At 42.2% G+C, this 21,727-nt stretch overlaps 1 protein-coding gene across 1 annotated transcript in view; it reads left to right on the top strand.

Annotated features, from left to right (window-relative positions):
- Positions 1–14,897: 14,897 nt before the first annotated feature.
- The window catches only part of LOC308182285 (uncharacterized protein), a 163,928-nt gene continuing 157,098 nt past the window's right edge, over positions 14,898–21,727 (top strand). Inside the window, exon 1 of the mRNA XM_080566613.1 lies at positions 14,898–15,171. Coding sequence (XP_080422739.1) covers positions 15,141–15,171 — 31 coding nt within the window. The 5' untranslated portion in view covers positions 14,898–15,140. The remainder of the gene's footprint in view (positions 15,172–21,727) is intronic.

The raw sequence follows: 21,727 nt of genomic DNA on the forward strand, positions 1-21,727 counted from the left end.
CCGGATCGTGTGCCCCCTGCCAAGTACGCTAGAATAGGTGACTTAGAGGTGAAAGGCTGCAGCTGTGAGGCCGCCTTGTTTAGCAGCGATTAACATTCCTGAAAAGCCTGCCCAGGCTTATGTCAGGTAGTCGTGATTTACTGCATGTAAAAGTCTTTATGCAAGGCTTTACATGCCAGCTTTAGCCAGCTCAGGTGCCTCCAACTCTGAATTTTAATTTGTATTATTCCTCTTCTAATTTAAATGAGCAAAATTCCTAAATGTTTTACCGGAATAACAGAGGGATATGTCATTTCTTGTGGAAGAGGTGAACAGCCTGGTGCTGTAAAACCTCACTATAGCACCGAACAGAACTTTTTAAGAAGAAAAAAACAGAGCTGAACTTTCTAATTCAATTCCTTCTTGCATTGGCACAATAGAGCAGCAGCTGCTACTGCATCACCCAAGCTTCCCTGCCTGCAGTGGTTTTGCATTCCTGTCTCCAGTCAGGAGGTACCTCCCCTTCTAACGCAGCAAAGCTAAATTTAGCCCCTGCAGAGTGCACGTTTCCTATATTTAGTGTTCTGAAAGTCAGACTTCAGCAAGTAACTGCCTAACTATGAGGTGCTCTGCAGTCCAGGAGACAGAAATAGAAACACAGCTAAGTGCCTCCTTGGGTTTTCCCCCCCCAGCCAGGCAGCAGTAACAATGGAGGGGCCTGTGCAGGGCTGGATTTTTTTTTTAATATATTATCAGGGTAGTTATCTTGGGATTCCTGAACGTGAGCAGACAGAGCTGCAGAGCCGAGTGGCGCTGGGAGGAGGGGCTGAGCTTTGTGATGGAGGCAGGCTGCTCACGCTCTTGCAGCCCTGGCAGCCTGGTGGGCGCACAGAGGCAGTGGCTTTGGGTGCTTGGTGCAGCATCCTCAGGTGCCCAGCCCTCTGTAGGGGTCATTTAGGCTGCTTTTTACTCCTCTGCTGTGCAGTTTTCTATATCTGTATATCATATTTGCAAATGTGTGTGTGTGTATAAAGAAAGGGCCTGATTCTCATTTACCCAAAGCTTGGCTAGTATCAACTTGGCAAGATTTGTAAGGCCGTGTAACATCATTTGCTAAGCCAAATGATGTATTTGGGGATGCTCTCCTTTGGGTCCTGCATCAGTGCAGGTGATGCAGGCTGCAGGTTTCCAGGGGTGGAAATATGTCGTGTCTCTCACTCACTTAGCCCCCAACCACATGAATAAGCAGGGTGGGCATGGTGGCACCCCGACTGCAGCCATGCTCCCTCTGTGTGGCTCCGCACCGGTCCCCGAGCACAGTGTGCACCGCTAGAGGGCTCACAGACTGCCTCACTGCGTCTAAAAGCAAATCTGAATTCAAATGGTAAGGGGTGCTGGCACTGAACACCTTCTGTGCTACCAGGGAGGTTAACAGAGTTAGTATAAGCAGGTATTCAGTGATCACTTCAGACTGCCTCTTGTGTACTGCAAGCCATATGATTTAATTCATTTGTGAATCTGAAAGCATCTTTTGGACAAACATCAGATCAATTTGGTCAAACAAATCACTGTTGTCCTTTTCTCATTCAAGTCTGCAGAGTCTGCACCTTGAACAAGATTGGATTAAAGTTTGATCAAAAAGCCTGCTGCATTACGGAGACAAGTCCCCATCAGGGTATTTGAAGAGCCCTGTGGGAACTTGTTTTCAAAAGAAATGTAACTGCTGTAGAAAGAGAAGTATAGAGGGCTAGAAAATTCCTGAAGTGATCTCTTGCTGTTATAGCCATCAGGTCATGCAGTGGTAAAACTTTCCTAAATTGATCCTATTCTTTCCTGAAAGTAGCCACAGTTTTTTGCCCCCCTGTACTTCTCCTGGAAGACTCTCCCAGAACAACACAGGAAGAATCATTTTCTAATCTCTAGCCTAATGTTACTGTGGCTCATTTATTCCCATTTGTTCCTGTACCATTTGTTCTTCATTAGCTCTTCTTCCTCCCTGATGTATCGCGTCTATAAATATACCTGGAATAATCATGGTTTGTGCCAGCCTTCACTTGGCTGGGCTAAACAAGCAAAGCTATTCAAATTGCAGATTCTAAAATAGGCCATCAAGCTTCAGGATGTCAGCCACGAGGCACAAGTACTTCCTTTTTCACCTTCTTTTACCCCTTTGTCCATTAGAGAGCATTGTACAGTGGGGTTACTACAGCACATGGAAAACTGGCCGTTAGGTCTTATTTTGAAGTGTGGCATTAGAGCAGTTTTCTGAGAGAGCATTGCACTGAGAGAACCATTGTTATGATGCAGATTGCTGGGTGCTGGTCTAGATGGGCCATTTGTCTCTTCCAACACCTTGATCTCTAATTTTTTTAACAAAGAATTAGGTTAGTTGCTATAGAGGAAATCATACTGTTATAAACCAAGGAGCACAACCTCAGCCAAAGGTTGAGAACAAAGCAGCAAGAGCAGAGAAAAAAAGAGCAGAGCTTGCAGAACACCTCAGATTTTCCCAGATTTTCTGTGAGATGCCAGAAGCGTGTTAAAAGCATTCAGGACTGCATTCAGATGTTAGTTGCTTCTTGCATATGGGCTGGTCCTTGGAAAGGGGAAAATGTTTCTAGCCTGGTAGCAATATCCCAGACTGGAATGAGCACTGCATTCCTTTTGCCTCTGTCTCCTGGCTTAGTTTCTGTGCATGTAATGAGTTGCTGTTGATGGCTTTTGACCACTTCTTTGAGCTGGACGCAAGGAGCTGGCAGGGTCTGAAAACTGAATCTGTGCAGCAGTGGAGAAGAGGGAAGCATCTCTGAAGAGCAAGGCTGGGTCCAGGCAGCAACGCAAAGCTTGTGGCTGTGAACAAACTGATAAGCAATCAGTAACTGCTGCTGTCTGTGGAGTCATGAAACCTGAACCATCCTGGGGCAGGACTGGTTTGCCACACACTGCTCCCATGAATGGCAGGCAGAAAGATTATCCTATGCTGCTCCAGTTCCGATTTCCCTCGTCTGTCACCCATAAAGTGCACTCTGACTTGGGTGTTCATTCGTATACACAATTATTAAATGTATCTGCAAAAGTATATCTATCTTAACATCCTCTGGCCCCATGTTCAGGGCAAAGTTTTGATCTAAAAGCAGGGGGGAGGGGGTGTGGGAGAAGAGAGGGCATTATTCTAGGTGGAGGCCCAAAGCTGCTAGAAGGGAATGGAAATGGAAGGGGTTTCCATGCTGAAGGTAATTAGGGAAGATGAAGTACTTAAATGAAGTGAAAGCTTCACTGCGCTTAGAGTTAATGCTGAATTTCACTGGTCTGGGAAAAATGCTGAAATATCGGTGCTCAGATTTGTATTAATAATTCTTCATGTGCTACTAAATGACCCAACTCACTTTGTCATGCGAAAAGGATAGTAATGATCCAGCTGCTGTCCTGAGGACTCCGGGAAAAGACTCAGTACAAAATAAGCCAGCTCTAATGTGTGATCAGACAGCATGTGAACGATCTAATGTTATCTCCCTGGTAGACCCAAGACCCAAAGGAAAAGGAGGCCTTGTTTGCTAAATGGTGCTCTTCCCAATAAAGCCGTACTTAAAGAAAGGCGATGTCAGGAAGGTGCAGCATGACTGCTTCTACAGCAGCAGGGTGATGCCAAGTAGCTTCCTATGTCCTGGCTGTGTGGCAGTCACCGAGGTGATGCCCTAAAGCTCGGGTCCCAGGGCCTGTGTCGCCCTTGTATCACCTCAGCCGTGGGGCGCAGGCAGAGCTGGGCCACCAGTGCAGGGCCAGCGGGGGGGTCCCGGGAGGTATGGTGGGGTGGGCCCCTCTGGGCAGTAACGTGGCTTGGCCTTTGCCTGGACTTCCAACCTATGATGTTCCTCTGTATCGTGTGGTACCAAAGCTGTGGTGAAAACCAGCTCTGCCCAGGTCAGTAGACAAATTCCCAGTGACTCTAAGGCCAGGATTTCCTCTTGGCATGCTGTTTGGTAGTGCCATTCTCCTCACAGCCGTAGCCAAGAGATACAGAACGGTGATTTTTCCCTTCATGTTCCTAGTTCACCTGCTAACTAGCTGCTGAGTACCAGTTTCCCATTTTCTGTCTCTCAGGTACTTATTTCTGTTGCCAAAATGTCTCCCTCCCTGGCAGGCAGCATGAGAGAGGATGGCACCCCTCTCTCCTTCCCCAGATGGTCACTGCTGTCTCATCCTCAACCACCAACTGCTGAATGTGAAAAGATTCATGACATGAGTGTTGACATAGTGAGAGGCTGAGAAATTCCCTGGCTTATAGTGCTGTCCTCAGCCCGACCTTCCTCTTCATCTACATTTTCGTTTGCCGCTCGGGGTGGAGGGGGGAGGCCGTGAGTCACCCCGGGGGCCGATGACTCATATTTTCAGTCAGGGCCTGAGGTGTGCTGAGGGTGTCTTGAGACTATGCCCAAGCTCTATGCCCGGAAGCTCAGCAGAGGGGAGGACTCTCTCTGTCAGGGGTACGTGCATGGGTTTTCCTCACAGTGATTTCTAGCCCCCAGTTGTCTTCTCTCGATTTCACTGTTTCCTCCCTTGCCAGTAGCTTTTCTCTCCCCCACAACCCACTTCTGCTTTGCAGTTCCAGAGTGAATCTGCCTGTTTTCCATACATGCTAACATTTTCTTTTAACATCCCATATTATTTTGCTGTTCAGAGAGAACACACTAGTATTTACTGTTTGTATGCAATACAGCTCTGACATGGCTTGGTGAGCCTGTGTCAGTGTGCTTTGGGTTGTGCTAAGAAATACTGCATTCTTTTGAGCAAGCAGTTGTTAAAGCATACATGCTGCTGTGTGTCATCCCTCACAGCTGGCATCACCATGGGTTAAACGGGCTGGTTTCCAACCGTGTATCTGAGGTTCTTAAAATACCCATCCAGTCCCCATTTGAAGTTTGCCTGTCATGCATAGTGACTGGCTGAAGCTGCTGCTACGCCCAAGAACTACTCATCTCCTTCTGTTTGAGACTCACCTTCACATCGGAGTAGTGTCAAGAAGCAGCATGTATGGGATCTTGGGGAGGAATGGCAGCTAAGATGCTGTCCACAGCTGAGGGAAGTCTGCTCTGAAAGGAGGTGGAGACAGTCTTGAGATGGTTGGTGAGAAGTTGCGGGAAGAGTTCTGATTTATGTTTAAGTCATTGGTGATATTGGAAGTGTATTTTAATGAGATGGGCATATAAGAGGTGCAGTGTGATGGGGAAACTGGAAAAGAGGACAGTATTGGAAGGTAACAAGTAATTGAAGTAACCCTTCTTACCTCCTTTGAACTGAGGAATATCATAACATTCAAAGGCACCTAAGAAAAACAAACTGTTTGTATCATGTACTGCATGGCTGAGGTGTTGACAATGCTTCATTGTCACTCTGTGGCTTTTAGTTGAGGTTACCCAGAAACAATAGGGGGTAAAAAGTGTTTCACCATGACTGAGTTCACCATGGAAGAGTTTGTAAAAAAAAAAAAAAAGTGTCATGGAGAAAAACAGAAAAACAAATTACGTTTTCCCCAGTCTTTTCAGTTTCTCCTTTACTTGTAGACTGTTTAACTAAAGCACACAAAGGGAAATGATGCAAACAGATTACAGTCTAATTCCATCATGTTCTTTCTCTGATTTCTTTCCTTTTCCCCAAATTGAAATAAAAAGAGAGAGGAAAGGGAAAAATAATTCAGTTTGGGGCTCTTCACCCCAAAAAAAAAAATGTTAGATTTTAAATATTATTACAAATATTATTATTTTTTTTAAGATAGCCAGAGGTTGTTTGTTGGAGAAGCAAACAAGAACAATGTGAATTGAAGCTTTCAGCCAGTCTGTTCTTGACAGAATGAAACAATGGCTCCTCATCTCTGCATACATCTTTGCTACAATAGATTTAAGGTTGCATTATACATAAGAAGGACATAACTACTACACCATTTACCAAAATGCAGCACATCTCGCATTTTGTGTGATAGGTTAAAAAACTTGTATGTCATCTGGGCCAGCTCACAATGGATAATAATTAAGGAGTTGTTAACAGATTACCAAGGAACTGAAGTTGTTCTGCACCCTTTTCTAATCTTGAGGTCTAAAAATGTATATCAGATCAGGAAGCATGCATATATATATATATAAATATACATATACATACAGATATAAAGTTCTCAGATCAAAGTGTCCCTACTAGAAAAAAAGACTTGTTCCAATAAAGTAGCTTCTAAAGAAGTCTGGATAGTGGCAGTGTTACTGGAGCCAAGCCCCCTGGAAGCTGCCAGCTGTGTTGTGTGTCTTTTGGCACCTCTGTAACATACGTAAATAGCTGGAGACCTTTCTGCAGCCAGGAACAAGTGAGATGAGAAAAGGCTCTGTTTCTAAATTTGAAAAGAAAGCTGTAAACAACAGGCATGCTGATTTTAAGTGTGCTAGGGGACTTCAGGAGTCTGCCCTTTGATCCTCTCTGCAGACAAGGTCAGCCTCCTCTCTGTTTTTTTGTAAACACAGACAGTGCATGGTCTGGGATGGCTCTTTCATGAAGACATAATCCCAAACTGGGAGGAGAAAGTTTATCCCAGAGTGACCAGAAGCCCCAGACTCATACCTAGGTTTTGTTAAGGCATTGCTTACAAATTGTTTAAAGTGGCTGCTTTAAAAATACATGCTCCTGCTATGCAATTCCTCTGCTTAATTGTGCCTCTGTAAAGGTCAGGCAAGATTGTTTTTAGGAGAAATCAGAGCAATAAATAAAGACCTCAGGCTATGTGTCTCCCTGCTGGGCTATGTAAATGGAAGTTCACTACACTGTAAGTGATAAGAGTCCTTATGCTACTACTGTCCAGGACCGCCATGTTTTTGGTATCTGTCTAGGTGGGTTTGTAACAGATATTAGAAGTCTTTGCTGTTCCCTAATCCTATTTAAATGCCAGCCATATTTCCACTCTCCATGAACTCTGCACAGTCCCCACAGTGGGACACAGATTCTGTTGATGGTAGTTTTAACCACCGCTGATCCAGTCAAGGGAGAGCATCATAGTTTACTGAGATACACAAAGCCATATGTTGAGGAATCTTACCTCAGATTTCTGTTATTTAGAGTCTGTGTCTCATTTTAAAATGATAAGGTTTATTCCTAACTTAAAATTCTTCTACATTATTTTGCAGAGGTGTTTATAGAGTTTCACGTATCTGCAGAGAAACATAATCCAGCAAGATAAGTGTGAGTTCTTCTGGCCACAGCATTGTGTCAACAGCATTTTAGTTCCTTTAGAAAAAAAAAAAAGTTTGTGTAGTACACTAAGAGCACAACTGAAGACAATGGCTACCTGGGTGGTATTGTGTGTCAGTGAAAACTATAGCTGAGTAGGCAGCTGCACATGGTACATTTCACACCTCATCTGCTCATAGCCACTAGAATAACTTCAGTTATTCCTTCCTGCAGGCAAGGTTGTGAACTCTAGAGAAAACATAAACTAATTCCTAATCCTCCAAATTGCTCCAGGTGCTTCAGGTTATTGAGTCTTTCTGGCTGCTTTTTGCATGCTTTGCTAGTACACTGAGGTTGAGGTGACCCTTCAAAGTTTTCGGCAGTTTAGAGGAACTCTGGCTGCAGGCGCTTCTTGTTATCTTTGCTTTGCTAATATATTTCACATGCTATTCTTTTGAGAATTCTTTAGAGAACTATTCTTCATTATTTCATCAATTTTCTACTTCTACTTCTATCTTTGCCAAGATGCTTTTGCAGATGATCAATGTTTATGTCTTTTTTTTTTTTCATTTTGGGTATAGACTTGATGTAGCAGAGAATGAGTTAGTTCTGTGGGCCACAAAAATGTTCTTGGTGGCACTTTCTGTTCTGTGGTTTGAGACAATGCTTCTTCCTCCATCTGCCCAGTTACGTTTACCCAACTGCTTTGGCTTCATTACAGATTTTTCCAGAATCCATGGCCCATTTATCAAAAATGGTCCACGGGTATTCAACCACATGTACAAAGCTTGTTTTTCCCAAGTTACCTCTAGCCTGTATAGATTTTGTTTTTTTTCATCTTTTGTGTGGCATTCTTGGAAATGTCATGAAACTGTTCATCGATTGCACCTGTCACCACAAGAAACTCAACTTTATTAATTGTATGTAATAATGTTTAATAACATCTACAGCATCCTCTGGACACCACAAATGAGATCAGCTTCTTTGTTTCACAAGGGAGCACTGTTCTTTCTGTTTTATAGACAAAGAATAGGGCCTTGAGGAGACTATGAGGGAAACCATGGCAAAACGAGGTTTGTTTTCTGAAGTCTTTTCTATTATCCTAGTCAGAGGGCAATCCTTCCTAGTTGGCATTTCTCTGGTGCCGTGCATAACAACTTGCTTAATTACCAAGTAGTGTTGTTCTTCATGCGAGAATATTTTGTTCCCAAATCTTCATAACTTCAGGACACAAGAAATAACTGTACGGATGAAAGAGCTGTTACTTTAGAACAGCCATTGAAATGCACATAAACATGCTGCTGAAATTGCTCTGGCTATTTGCATAGCATTTACATTACTAAGAGGCCTTGGTAAAAGTTTTTAGTATGAAATCTCAGCTCGTGCTTGTAGTGAATGCTGATACAAGTTGGAATAGGTGAGAGTATTGCCAGAATTCTGTTCAGCTGAGTTACACATTGGTAGTGGAAGTGACTGGGGGGAAAATTGCCCTAGGAACAGGTAATGGAAGACACTTCTTTTCACCTGTTGCATAATGTATCCATTCTATCCCACAAAATTCCTGCTTCTAATGGCTTCCTAAGGTACTCTGTGCTAGGCATTTGGATGGCTTCAATTACATTCCTGGTGAAGAGTTTCAGTAGTAGCATAGCTGCTGCCCTGTTTGTTTTTTCATTATCAGAATGGGGAAACTGTTAGGATGGTGGGGAGGCAAAGCTGTTCTCTGAGTGCAGGGCTAGACTAAAATCTCGTTGTGGTGTGAAGGAAACATATCTGAAGTGCGGAAAAAGAGACTGCTGCCATCTCTATGACACTGTTCTTTAAGGTGGATGCTTTCTTTCTGCTCAAACGTAATGAGTTGCTAAGTGACTGACGTAAAAATACAGAGACATATCAAAATGATATATACAGCTGTGTTTCAGACATTTAGTGCAACTGCAGAGAAAACTATATGCTTTACCAGCAGAAGTGGATGTATACATATACAGATTGATCAGATCTTGAGTGGGTAAACATCTGCTCAGTGTGTTGACCTGCATGGAAGTATACCAGTTAACTATAGCTGATGATTTGGCCAGAGGTTCTTTAATTTTTAACATAAAATGCTCAGTTAAGTATAGATTTGGTATCTGATGTTTATTCCATGTTATTATGTATTTCTAAAGCAATTTAATTTCTGTGGTCTAGTAGTATAACAGAGCATTTAGCTATCAGAAGAAATCTAAAAATCACCTTACTAGTGTTACTGTAGCAGCACAGCTCTACAGCTTTAAATTCATATCATAGATACAGGGTGGAAATTTAAAAATGTCACATTTACTAATAGTATGTGTTTGTTTGTTGTTTTTTTACAAACTTTCAGACCTTTTTCCAACTTTTCCAACTTTTTTTTCAAACAGGTGATGATTTGCTGAATACTGCAAACTGAAGATAGACCTCAGCTCCCAAGGAGTATAGTGGCAACCAAAAGCATTGTTATTTTGCCATGAACTTCATGTAAGACCAGGAACAAACTCTCTCTCACTTTGCTTTGGCTTTCCACTTACGAAATGGAGGATAATTGCACTGTCTTGTCACCGAGAGGCTTGAGCAAATATACCTGGTTGGTGATGATGAAGGACAACAAAAATGCAGCCATGTAAGTAAATAGTGAACATTGTCAACATAGGTTATTTATATGTTTTCTTTTTTTTTAGTGTGTACATGCCTCCTGCTGTGTCTGTTGTAACAATTTATTGTGGGAGCTGGTCCTTTACTTTCCAATATACCAACTTATGCTTTTAAGCTCTCAAAGTCATGGTCTAGTTCCCAGTGAAAAAAATATTGCCGTCTGTCTCTAGATTTATGTGGCAAGATTTTGTCAGCTGGGGACTGTAGTAGTGACCTCTGTGAAAGGAGGCCAGGGGTGCCTCATGCTGGACACGGTTGGAGTCAGCTGACCCCAAAACAACTCATGTAGGATGCAGCTGGGCCCATCAGCAAAGACAGTGGCACCTCTTTGAAAACATTTTTAAGAAAGGGCAAAATGTTTCACAACAGTGAGGAACAAGGGAAGAAAGTGTGAGAAACAGCCCTGCAAGCACAAAGGTCAGAGCAGAAGGGAGAAGTGTTCCAGGCACCAGAGCAGAGATTCCCTTGCAGCCTGTGGAAGAAACCATGGTGGAGCAGGTAGATATTTTCTGAAGGAACTGTGTTCATGGGGGACTGATTCTGGAGCAGTTCATGAACAACGGTGGCCTGTGGGATGCACCCGCATGGCATCAGGGGCAAGGTGTGAGGAAGGATCTTTTCTCCCCCTGTACTGTTGAGGATGGGGAGTGAGAGAGCAGCCGGGTGGTGGATGTCTGGCAGCCAGCCCAAGTCAACCCATCACACCATCAGATTTCAGAGTTTCCCAGCACATCACTGTGGCTTTTCTCTAGTCGCTTGTCCTCTACCTGTCAGGCAAGGCAGACTGACTCACTGAACAGCTGTGGCTTTAGAGCTCTTCTCTTCATTGTGTCTCTGTTCCTCTCAGCTGACAGTGTGGAAGGGGCAACTGTATCAGGTTACGTGGCCATGGCCATGCAGCTGTGCAGCACCCACATTCTTGCCATCATTGTGTCCACTCCTGGCAATAACATACACCCCTCTGAGGCCCGTTGGGCCAGGCAGTTTGTAGACCTCAGCACTGCACTGAAGGGCAAGAGATTTCCATTTGGAAGCTTTTCTTCGTGACCCTACGAGATCACATTTTGAGACAAGATGTTGCAATCTAAAACTGTAGTCTGCAGTGAGGCCATGTTCTAGAGCTCATTCTTCCACTCCAAAACTGCTATTAGCATCTCGAATTGAAGATAAACCCAGTTCAGAAACTGGGAGTCATCAAGGTTTGTGGGGTTAAAGAGGGATATAAATTTAGGAGCTAACGAGTGAGAGAGGGAGTTGATTCTTATGTGTTTGTCGGGTAGTTACATGGCCATATAAGTGAATACTCTTTTCTGATTGACCAAAAGTAATGAAATAATGGTCTTCACTCATCTTTGTGGTTATACTGCTTTATTCTTCTTGCAGACTGATAGATTGTCTGTTACACAGAATGAAAAGGACATAATTTCAGTTTATTTTCTGAACATGTAAGTTGGCTTGGCAACCAGGGCGCCCTGAGGAAGGACAATGTAATGGCTTTCTTGCATAAGGACAGTACACCAATGTAAACACATCTTTTTCTGTGTTCTCAAATTTGCAGCTGTTTTTATACTGCTAGTGCCAAAGTTTTTTTCAGTGGTTTGGATGTTACTGTGTTTTTACTGGGCTCCTGGCTTTCTAGAGAGATGCAAGCTTCTGAGCAATCTAGATGGCTTCCTTTGAAAGTTAGGAGAGTTTGGAGAGTTAGTCACTCAAAAGACTGCTCTTCTCAGATCTCTGTGTTTCTCAAAGTGGTGACAAGGTTTGTGATAGAGAAGTGCAGGGAAATGGAGTGTGAGGGGAAGTAGACTATCATCCTACAGAGTCAGGCTCTCTGCACGATACAATCTCCGATACAACAAAGGGCTAGCAGGATCCTGCTGCAGACCTCTTCCCGATTGCAGTCTGAGCATTTTATTACATGTAAAATCTTTGCTTTTTCAGTGGAGTGGTTGCTGATGCTGAGGTCGCATCTAAGATCAGGTAAAGCCCATGGAGCAATTCTGTGGAGTCCCAAAGCTTTGGAATGGGCACCCTACATTTTAGTAAGTCAAAAAAAGAAAACCAGAGTCACACCCGCAGAGTCTCTCCGGGTAGGTTGAACCTGATAAATGACAATATGGCAGAATTGTCAAAAACATTTGACAAGCATTTTGAGAAGAGAGGAGAGGGGATACCAACTATCTCAGAGGAGAAGGTCATGGGAGGATATATTTGAAGGATGGAGGGCAAAGCTTTACCTGGCAAAGAACACTGAAGAAGAATATTCTTGTGCAATTTTGTTTTGATGAGCTCCTACAGATTGGTATGAAGGTATTGAGACAAGCTCAACAGTTAATCTTCACCTACCAATCAGCAGCCACTGACGCTGTGGTGCATTACAGAGGCAGTCTTTGGTTTAGAAAAAAAAAATAAAAAGTGATTTATTGAGAGCAAAACATCACAGACCTGTGCAAAGATAGAAGGGGAACAAAGAGACTGATGCATTTGCAACTTCACATTCCCAGCAGCCTTATTACAGAACCTGCCTCATTTAAGTGAAGGGTATCACATTTTTACACACAATTAGATCCCTAAGGATGCACAGAGGGTGTCTACGCATTCTACTTAAGGGCAATAAGTAAAGTAACTTTCGTTTCCCTACTTGCATTTTAGATGCTTAATTTTTTTAAAAAGTTAATGCTAGGAGGTCACATATGTTACAGCTAATGTTTATTTCATGATTAATGTGCACCTGTGGCCATGAATATTGTTAAATATTTTCACCATATTATTCATAGCCTTCAGACAGCAGGATTATTTTAAAATTGGCTGTATGTTTTCAAGGAATTTGTAAAGATTTTCTCCTCCTTACTTCCCAATTCTCATATAAAATGAATAAACAATGAAGGGCATTCTGATGGTGATATGTAAGTTGTTAGTTGGTCTGAATCCAGAATTTTTCCTCTCATGGCACCTACTGTGATTTCCTATCTAAAGAATTCTTGTTCTCTTCCAGAGAGATTTGATCTCCTAGTGATTGCTTAACCATGCTTCTTATTGTAAATATTGTGTTGGACTAGGCACGGAAATGAAACCTCACAGTTAACAGAGTTGAGCAATCAACAAACTGACTATGTATGTTGCAGAATGCTCAGGTTGAGATACACAGCAAATACAACAAACTGTTAACCAAACAGTTGTTTTTCTTCTCTCATTGCTACTTCCTTTGCTTTTCCCATCTTCCTCCTTTTTCTCCTTTTATATTTTCTCTTCTTTCTCTTTACCTTCTTCCTCCCTACTGTCTTATACTTTGTTTATCATATACAGGCCCTCTTGACCCCAGGTAGGCAGCTACATTTTTAGAACTTGATTCAAAACAGGACTTAAACACAAAACTAGGCTAGCTAGGTCAAGGTGGTAGGTCTTAACCTCCCATTAGACATGTCCTTTAGGGAAAGGAAATGTAAGGAATACTGGTTACATTGACACTAGAGGAAGAATCATACCTTTTTGTAGGCAACCGTCAGAAGTGCAGGGGGTTTTCTGTGTATAAGCACAGAATCAAATGCATGTTGTTACCATAGGCAATGAAGAAATCTTGCAAAAATCTCTGCTGAAAATAGGGGATCAAAGAGTTAAGGACTATTGCTGTAGCAATTGCAGATATTAGTGTGAGTTTAATGAAGAGAAAAATATCTGCCTTAGGGTGCTGGAAAACTACTCTTTAATTATTCATCTGTAGGCTAGTTTACTTGTTGGACAAGAAAATCCATATGTCTGAGTTTTCAAGCCATGGTCCATTTTTTTTTTCAGCAAATTTAAGGCAAAATGCGGTATCACCATGCTTGTTTAAAGGCTGTTCTTGCATTCCATGTGTTTTGTTCTGAGATGATGATTTGAGAGGTTTCTCATTCTCCTGCCTCGAGCCAAGGTTTCTCATATTGCCAGTTTGGATCATACTTAGATATGTGTGTATTTAAGTTCTAGTTTTGCTGTGAGGTAAGTTGAAATGCTTATTGCTGTCACTCTGGCAGTAGTGAGGTGCAATTAGTCTTATTAATGCAAGACTATAAATCCTATTGGCCAGAAGAAAAATAACTGTGATGATGTCCCTTAGTTTGCTGGTTGGTTTTGGGTGTTTTCCTGTGATTTGTATGATCCCCCAGTGCAAAACCATCTCAAATCAAGCCATGCAACCTCCGCAAAGTCTCCGGAGTGGATTACTCATATCACAGTAATAGCTAAGGTCATTAGAGCCTAACAGGGAACAAAATAAATGAAAAAGACAGAATAGGTTTATGAAGAGTTGTGGTGGCAGGTAAGTGGTCTGCAGCACTTGATCGCTAATAGCTGTGTACAGCTGTATCTCAGAAAGCAGCAAAGAAACTGCTGCTGCAAGAAAATGCCAGGCTCGCAAGTGGGATTTTGTTTTCCCTGTTGGATGCATTTGGTTGTTATTTTGAACTGCATACTACCCTGTGGAATTAGCTCTCTCATCTGATCTTAAAAAGAGTATTTAGACTTTGGAATTGCAAAGAGAAACAAAAGAAAATTTCCAGGAAACCAAGCAGGCCACTTTCCTTAGGGAACATAGGGCAGTAGGGTCTGCAGGTAACTCTGGTTCATCAGCCTTCCTGCAGAGGGGAGACGAACCTCTGCAGCGCTTTCTTGTACTGGAGCTGTGCCTGGTAGCATTTCATTGTCCTCCATCCACAGAGTTGGTTCCCAGAGAATTGGCTTGAAAAACTGCTGCATGAGGTATCCTTAATGTCCACCAAATTGCTATCTGGCCCTCAGTGGTGAAGAAGAGTGGGAATTTGTGGTTGAATTGTGAGTCAGGCTCCAGTACAAGCTTGGGAGGAGGCAAAAGAGCCTGAGAACAGGATTTGTATTATAATTAATGCTTTTGAATAGCGCTGGGTAATACTTGCTTTTTTTTTCTGTGAAATCACTGTGGGTGATGGCTTGAGAATGCAAATGTTCTCCTGCTAGCTGGCAAAAAGATGCAAGTAAGGCCAGCTGCTTTCCAGATAGGGCACAGCAGTACCTGCCTGTGTTACTGCCGCTTCAGCTCTTGGAGGAGAAACATGGGGAAAGCGGGGGAAGACAGAAATCTGAGTGAAGGCAAAGAATGGGAGGCACATGGTCCTTCCTGTACAGAGGCTGTGGGCTTCCCCTTCCTGCCGCAGTGATGGAGCTCTGACCAGCTTCCTCTCTAGTGGAGCACAGAACTGGCACAGTCCCTTCTGCTCGAGGTGGAGGTACACACAAATATATGAGGGGCAAGAAAAGAGCAACAACCTAAGAACATGAGTTTGCTGAGAGACTGGGAAACTTATGGTATGAAAACAGCACTCCTGTGCTTATTCCATAAAAATTCTTGAAGTTATCTTTTGATCAAATCGTATGAAGTAGGTCATAAGCAGAGAGATGAAAGATCCGAGAAGCAAAAAGGTTACTGGATGACATGGGAAGGATTTACATGTCATTAAGAATTAGCAGACTTCAGGTTTTTTGCTCCACATTTCTGATGCAAAGCAGTTAGAGCAACAAAGTTGGAGAGTAGTCTTTCAGTTGAAGATCGGTCTGAATGGGAGATGCTGGTGGTAAGGCACAGGCTGTGGGAATATTTAGAGCTTGCTTCTGCCCTTGCTGCAAATTTATACTTGGAAAGGTCTTTACTTTTGCTCTTTAATTTTGTGCTGTGGTACACTTTTCCTGACTGCTCTTTACGTAGCCTCAGAGTACTATAAAAGTAATATCCTAGAAGCAACAATTCACAGCAGTGTTTGTGGTTGACCTGCATCGTGCAACACATTGTCAGTGCCCTGTTATCAGCTGCTCTTGTGTGCATTTCCCACTAAAATTCCAATATGTGATTCTCCCAAATTCATACTTAGAAAAGATGTGTTTTGCCACGCTTCTAGCTTTCCATGGACTGAGGTTTTCATAGCTGATTGAGAGTCTTACACAAAATATATATTTCTTTTTTTTTTTTTTGGCACTCATGTATTTAAGGTAAGATGGGTATTAAAGCATCAAGTAAATGACACAGTAGCTTTTCACTTCAATTTCATTATACAGGGAAATACAATCATGAAACTGAACTGGCTGCCTACACCTTGTATATTGGCCAAGATAGGAAAAATCAGGAGATTATCAAGAGGTCCTTGATATGATTGAGGGGACAGGTAATCTTCAGGTGAAAATACTCACCTTCCCCTGGGCCTGACTCAGCTGGGCTTTTCTGGTGACATTTGTTAGGTAGTAAAGCTAGGATTTGACTGGCTTCTTCAGCAGGTTTTGGCTGAGTGGAGGTGGTGTGTGAAGGAGCCGTTCTTCTAAGACAAGGGAACCTGGTGCTATTTTATTTAGCCGACTTGTGGGATGCATTCTGAGTCCTGTGTGCGTTATAATTTTAACAAATAATATAAATATTTACAGATTCTGCTTCCTTGTAACTCTCCAAATGGACTTTGTCGTAAGACAGAGAGACAAATATTGTGTGCTTCCCATGCAATCAGCAGGGTTTGAACTGTTTTTTGACCTTGTGGTGATTGGGCCTGTCAGAATCAGAGGTTTATGGACAGCAGTGACATGACCTTCATCTAAACAGAGAGCTGCAGAACGATGACTGTGTCACAAAATGCCGGACTAAACTTTGCACTGACCAGTGTTGGTTTAATTTGCTGGCAAATGTGTGCTTGAGTTTGCAAAGCCAGCATTTGGGGAATGAAAGGAATATTATCTTTGCTTTTAGAGGCCTTGGTTCCACCTGCAGTTAATGAAGGCAATAAATGTTGAATGAAAAAGTACCATACTTAGTGAGTCTCGTCTCAGGACAGAAATAATGGCTTCTGAATTGATGTCTAATCAATTATGTTGTTATGTGTGTATTCTCAGTGGCTTTATTCTAATTGCCTCTCAGTGAGATTTACTACAGTTTCAGTATGTAAATAAATAGCCAAGTGTGGCTGTGCTGCGTTCAACAGGTTGGTCAGACTTCCCCTTAAGCTAGATGAGAAGCACAAATGAGCAGGAAAGGTTTTGCTTGGGCCAGTAAACACTAGTCTTCTTAACTTTCTGGATGGCATCCTTACAATACTGACTCCTGCCCTCTGAGAGGAACTGGATTTAAATCATCAGCTGATTTCTGTAGCCAGAGAACATCGCATCAGATTATACTACTTTGGACCACTGTGAATGAAGCTGGCCCTGATTTAGATTGGACATGAAATGTTATCAGTCATATCATAACCACAATGAATCACTCATTGCCCCAGACAGATTTATCCAGTTCTCTCCTCATCATTACAAGTGTTTTCCTTAGTTAATTTTACTTTGTGTGCTAACAATAGCTTTTACTAGTTTCTGTGAAATTATTTTTTCATGTAATCTTTGTTGGTTTTTTTTCTTAATTTCTACTATAACTGCATTTTTGTCATTATAAAATGATCAAGCAGGCTGACTCTTTTACTGTAAACTAGAAGATATAACTAGAAGATTTTGCTCAGTCAGATAATGACAGGACAAGGAGGAATGGTTTTATACTAAAATAGGGGAGATTTAGATTAGAGGTTAGGAGGAAATTCTTTACTCTGAGGGCAGTGAGGCCCTGGCACAGGCTGCCCAGAGAAGCTGTGGGTGCCCCATCCCTGGAGGTGCTCAAGGCCAGGCTGGATGGGGCTTTGGGCAGCCTGGGCTGGTGGGAGGTGTCCCTGCCCATGGCAGGGGGGTTGGAACTGGATGGGCTTTGAGGTCCCTTCCAACCCAAACCATTCTGTGATAAGGTATATTATATGAAATACAAGGGAAAAAATGAGTGTATGGGTGAACGTTTTGACCCAAGGGTAATTTTGCTAACAGCAGTTTCCAGCTCAGTTCTTAACCTGAAAATCATTCACAGATTTGTTATGCGTAGGGGACAAACTGGGTGACTATTCCCTTGTGTGTACACACACACCTACACACTTTTATAATTTATTTCTTCTTCCTTTTTTTAACCTATAATAATGAGAGAAAAGCCCAAATGAGAGTTACGGCTTGGCAGAAATTTAGTTTGTTGAAAGGATTCTATGTTGTTACAGTGTAAAAATGGTTATTTGCTCCTAGGTCAGAAATGGATGTATAAACCATCATCTTGTACCCAATTACTTCCCTAATTTTCTTGCTTGGTGAAATGATGTCCCTGATTGTCATAGACTAGTTAGATTTATTTCCAGTGTGCTGAAAGAATGTAATGGGATGCATGGGCAAGTGACAAGGTTTAATGTCTGACTAAGCCATTAGCTATTTTTAATGACTGCCTTGGCCTGTAATGGTACCTGAGGCAAGATTAATGGCTTTTCTCCAAGCTTCCCCTGGGGAGACCCTGTTGGTCAGGGTATTTTGAAAGTCTGTATGGTTTTGAGAGGCTGTGTGGCTATAACACAACTTCTCTGTCAGTGGTTTTCCTAGTATGATTAGGCTGAAGCCCCCCCTCTTCAGCAAGCCTTACATGAAGGTGTTTTCACAAACTAGATTGCAGGTTTGGTTCCCAAAATGTGAGAGTGTCAAAATATGGAATGTGGGAGTTAAATGTGTAAAAAGAAGAGAGAAGAAACTACCAGACAGCTCCGTGTTCTCTGTCTTCATTATCAACATCTAATGAAGCAAGATAGCTTTCTTGGCCACTCAAGAAGGGAAGAGGAGAGGCTCTCAGTGCCAGGTTACTACTAACCTACTGCTATCTGGGAGATACCTGCTGATGAGAAGTCTGTACAAGTATCTGCTTTGTTGACTAGTTCTTGAGCTGAAGTCAAAGTCTTGCAAGGTTCAGAAAATAAAGTAACAGGGCAAAAGTAGCTCATCATTTCTGTATTCTAAGGATATTTTTTTTCTTGTCTTTTCTTTTTTTTTCCATTCTGTTTTCTTTTTATTCTGCAGAAGAATGTTTCTGATGGCAGTGTGTGGAGTGTGTGCACCTGCATGCCAACACATGTTGTTGGAAAGGCTGCCTTGACATTGGCACTGGTAAAGCTCCCCTATCTTTAAAACCTAAACCTGCAGTTCAACTCTTCCATATATTGCTTCATTTAAGAAAGTTATCTGAAACTGCTACCTTGTAAGGTGTCAGCTTTGTTTACTAAAGTTACTTTGATTTGAAATAAGTAGGTAAACTGCTCTGTGGGTGATTAGATTAAGAAGAGGATACATGATAAGAAGAAAAATATCCTTTCTGTTGTTAGCTGCATGATCTGCTCTGGCTGTCTGATAACTGAATCAAATAGCAGTAATGTCATTGTTGACCAGTCTGCTGGTCTGTGAGGTCAGGTTCAGCTGTGAGCAAGATTTTTCCATGCAATACTGATGAAACCAGGGAAATGTTAACAGTTTTCATCTGTATGGTAGGTTTCTCTTAAATTAATATAACCTTGCTTATTTGTTTTATTAAGGCCTGTGGATATTACAGAGAAGGGATTTATTCTTTCTCAAAGCATCATGGGCTGAAAATATGTAATGAGGTAAGGCAGTTGAGCTTATATGAGTTTACACTGAGTTTATGTATTATGTTCTATGCACTTTGAAGTGTTATTCCTGCAATCTTTTGAGAAACAAATATCATCGATGTTATATGTTACATTTTGGAAATAAATCATACTTGCAAGTGAGTACAATGCCACCAAGTGTGGTACGTGAACCTATATGCTAGGTGTTCCTAAATGGACTGTGATCTCCCCTTGCAGACCCATGAGGAATTAGTCATAGATTACTCTAGGTATCACTAAATAAATGAAAGGTGAGTATTAAAAGGTAAGTTTCTGTGATGGAGAGCTTGTAGTGCTAGCATGTGAACAAATGCAAAAAGGTAGCATCTCTGGTATAGTTTAAACCTGTGAGTCTCGTAGGTTCTGAAGAATGAAAGCTCTTCCTTTCCAGAGCTTTGCCACCGGGTGCCACGTGGGCTTGTAATATAAATTTAAATTCAGGAGTTGTAGCCAACCTTCAGATCACCCATGCACTGCCTTCTCCAAAATCCCAGTTTTTCTGTAAACTAGAATAGAGTTAGCAGCAGTTAGACTGCTTTGTGTATCATTTGTCTTTGGAAGTGCTGGAGAGACCATCTATCGAAACAGCTGCAAGATACCATGTCACAGCTCCTCTAAGAGACCCCTTAAATCCAAAACCTGCCCTTCCCTTTTTGCTACTCCCTTCTGGGATATAATATACTAGGTCAATCAGATCGGATATCTCAAGGGAAACTGTAGCACATAGCAAATTGATGCATAGTAACATTTCTTTTAGAGTAGGTTCACCTGCAGTAGACATGGGGAAAAACTGTAATTGCAGGCCCAGAGCTTTAAAATTAATCGGGAGATACCAAACATTTTTTGAAAGATTTCTTTATCCCAAACAAAGATTTGGGATATATAATGTAAGAGGTTACATTAGCTTTCATTTTGATTTATGTTTGTAATAATTTCTTAATGTTTGTCCAATAAAAAAGGAAGAAAAAATTATTCTTTGGTGGCCAAAAGGTTGTTATCTTTCATGAAATATTGGATAATCTTTTAACGAGAACAAAGACACTGCTGTGTTTGAGGACGTGAGAAGACTTCTGTGCTGGTTGGCCACAGGGGCTGTCCGAATGCTGAAAAGGAAGGTGTAAGCCTCCCGCCGAGAGTGAACTTGTTCTGCATCAGAAGAAGAGGGAAGTTTTTGTGGGCCTCAGCCTGTGGCATGAAAGACCAGCAGCAGCCCTGCTGTCTGGCTGCGGTCCGTGCAGCTACCAGCAGGTGAGGTCTCACCTGGAATAGCTGCCAGCCCCTGGTGCACAGGATAACAGGGCATCTGTCTGGGGAATATGTATCCAAACAAGCGCTGTTCCTGATGTTTGCGTGAATACAGCAGTAAGTGCAGCTCTACACTCTGTTCACGGCTCCTATACATCTCCTTTTTGTGTGTGAACCAATGCACCATTATGCTTAAAAGACTTAGATCTGAGGGGCGGGTGCTACTTGGGGGATCAGCTGTTTGCTTGCTGGTGTTACCGTCAGGCTTTCCCAGGTGCCTTGTTCTTTCTCAGAAGTGGACAACATGCTGTGATACCGAGTTAGAGGGCAACATGTGAGAAACACCTTCAGGGCTGTGCTAGGAGAAACAGAGATGGTGTTCGCTGCATGTTGCCTTTGCAGCCTTTTAAAAATGAATCCATTATACAAGGAGGAAATGTGTCTTAGGAGGCTGTTTTGTAGGGCAGGGAGAGCAAGATTCCTGTCACAGTTGTGGCGCTAACTCAGTGTGAGACTGGATAAATCCTTTCCCCTCACTTTCAGGAGCAGTAGAATGAGCCACAGAATAATATTTGCTTCTGTTATCATGGATTGTTAATGACTGGGAATGCTTTGAGGTCTGTAGGGGAATGGCACCAGATTTATTGAATACAATGTGCTGCATAAAATGCTGGGAGTGTTTAAAGGGATAGATGAAAAAGGGCTGATTATAGATCTCTTTGAAGTCTGTGTTGAAGTTTTCACAGGTTTCTTTGGGCTTTTAATTAGATAATCATTGTGGTGGAAGAGAGAAAAACCTTGAGCAAGGTCACGATCTACTTGTTTTTATACAAGGAAGCAAGCTGGTGAACTTGTGATACGATTGTCCTTTATGCTGGTCCTCAGAAAAAAAGGAAGGTGAGGGAAACATTATTGAGATCCCGTCAGTGTTCAGACAGGTTGGGAGTGGATCACGGAAACTCTCTGCATCAGTGCTCCCTGAATTTTTCTGTCCACAGATGACGATCCAGTGATGAACACACACACAAAATTGGAAAGAACACTCCCTGTGTCAGGCCCCGCTCATGAAATCCTCTCGCAAATAGACCCACCAGTTACTCAGAGTCACATTGCCTGGATTATTG

Source organism: Anser brachyrhynchus (genome assembly GCF_964034855.1).
Source record: "Anser brachyrhynchus genome assembly, chromosome: 1".
NCBI lineage: Eukaryota > Metazoa > Chordata > Aves > Anseriformes > Anatidae > Anser > Anser brachyrhynchus.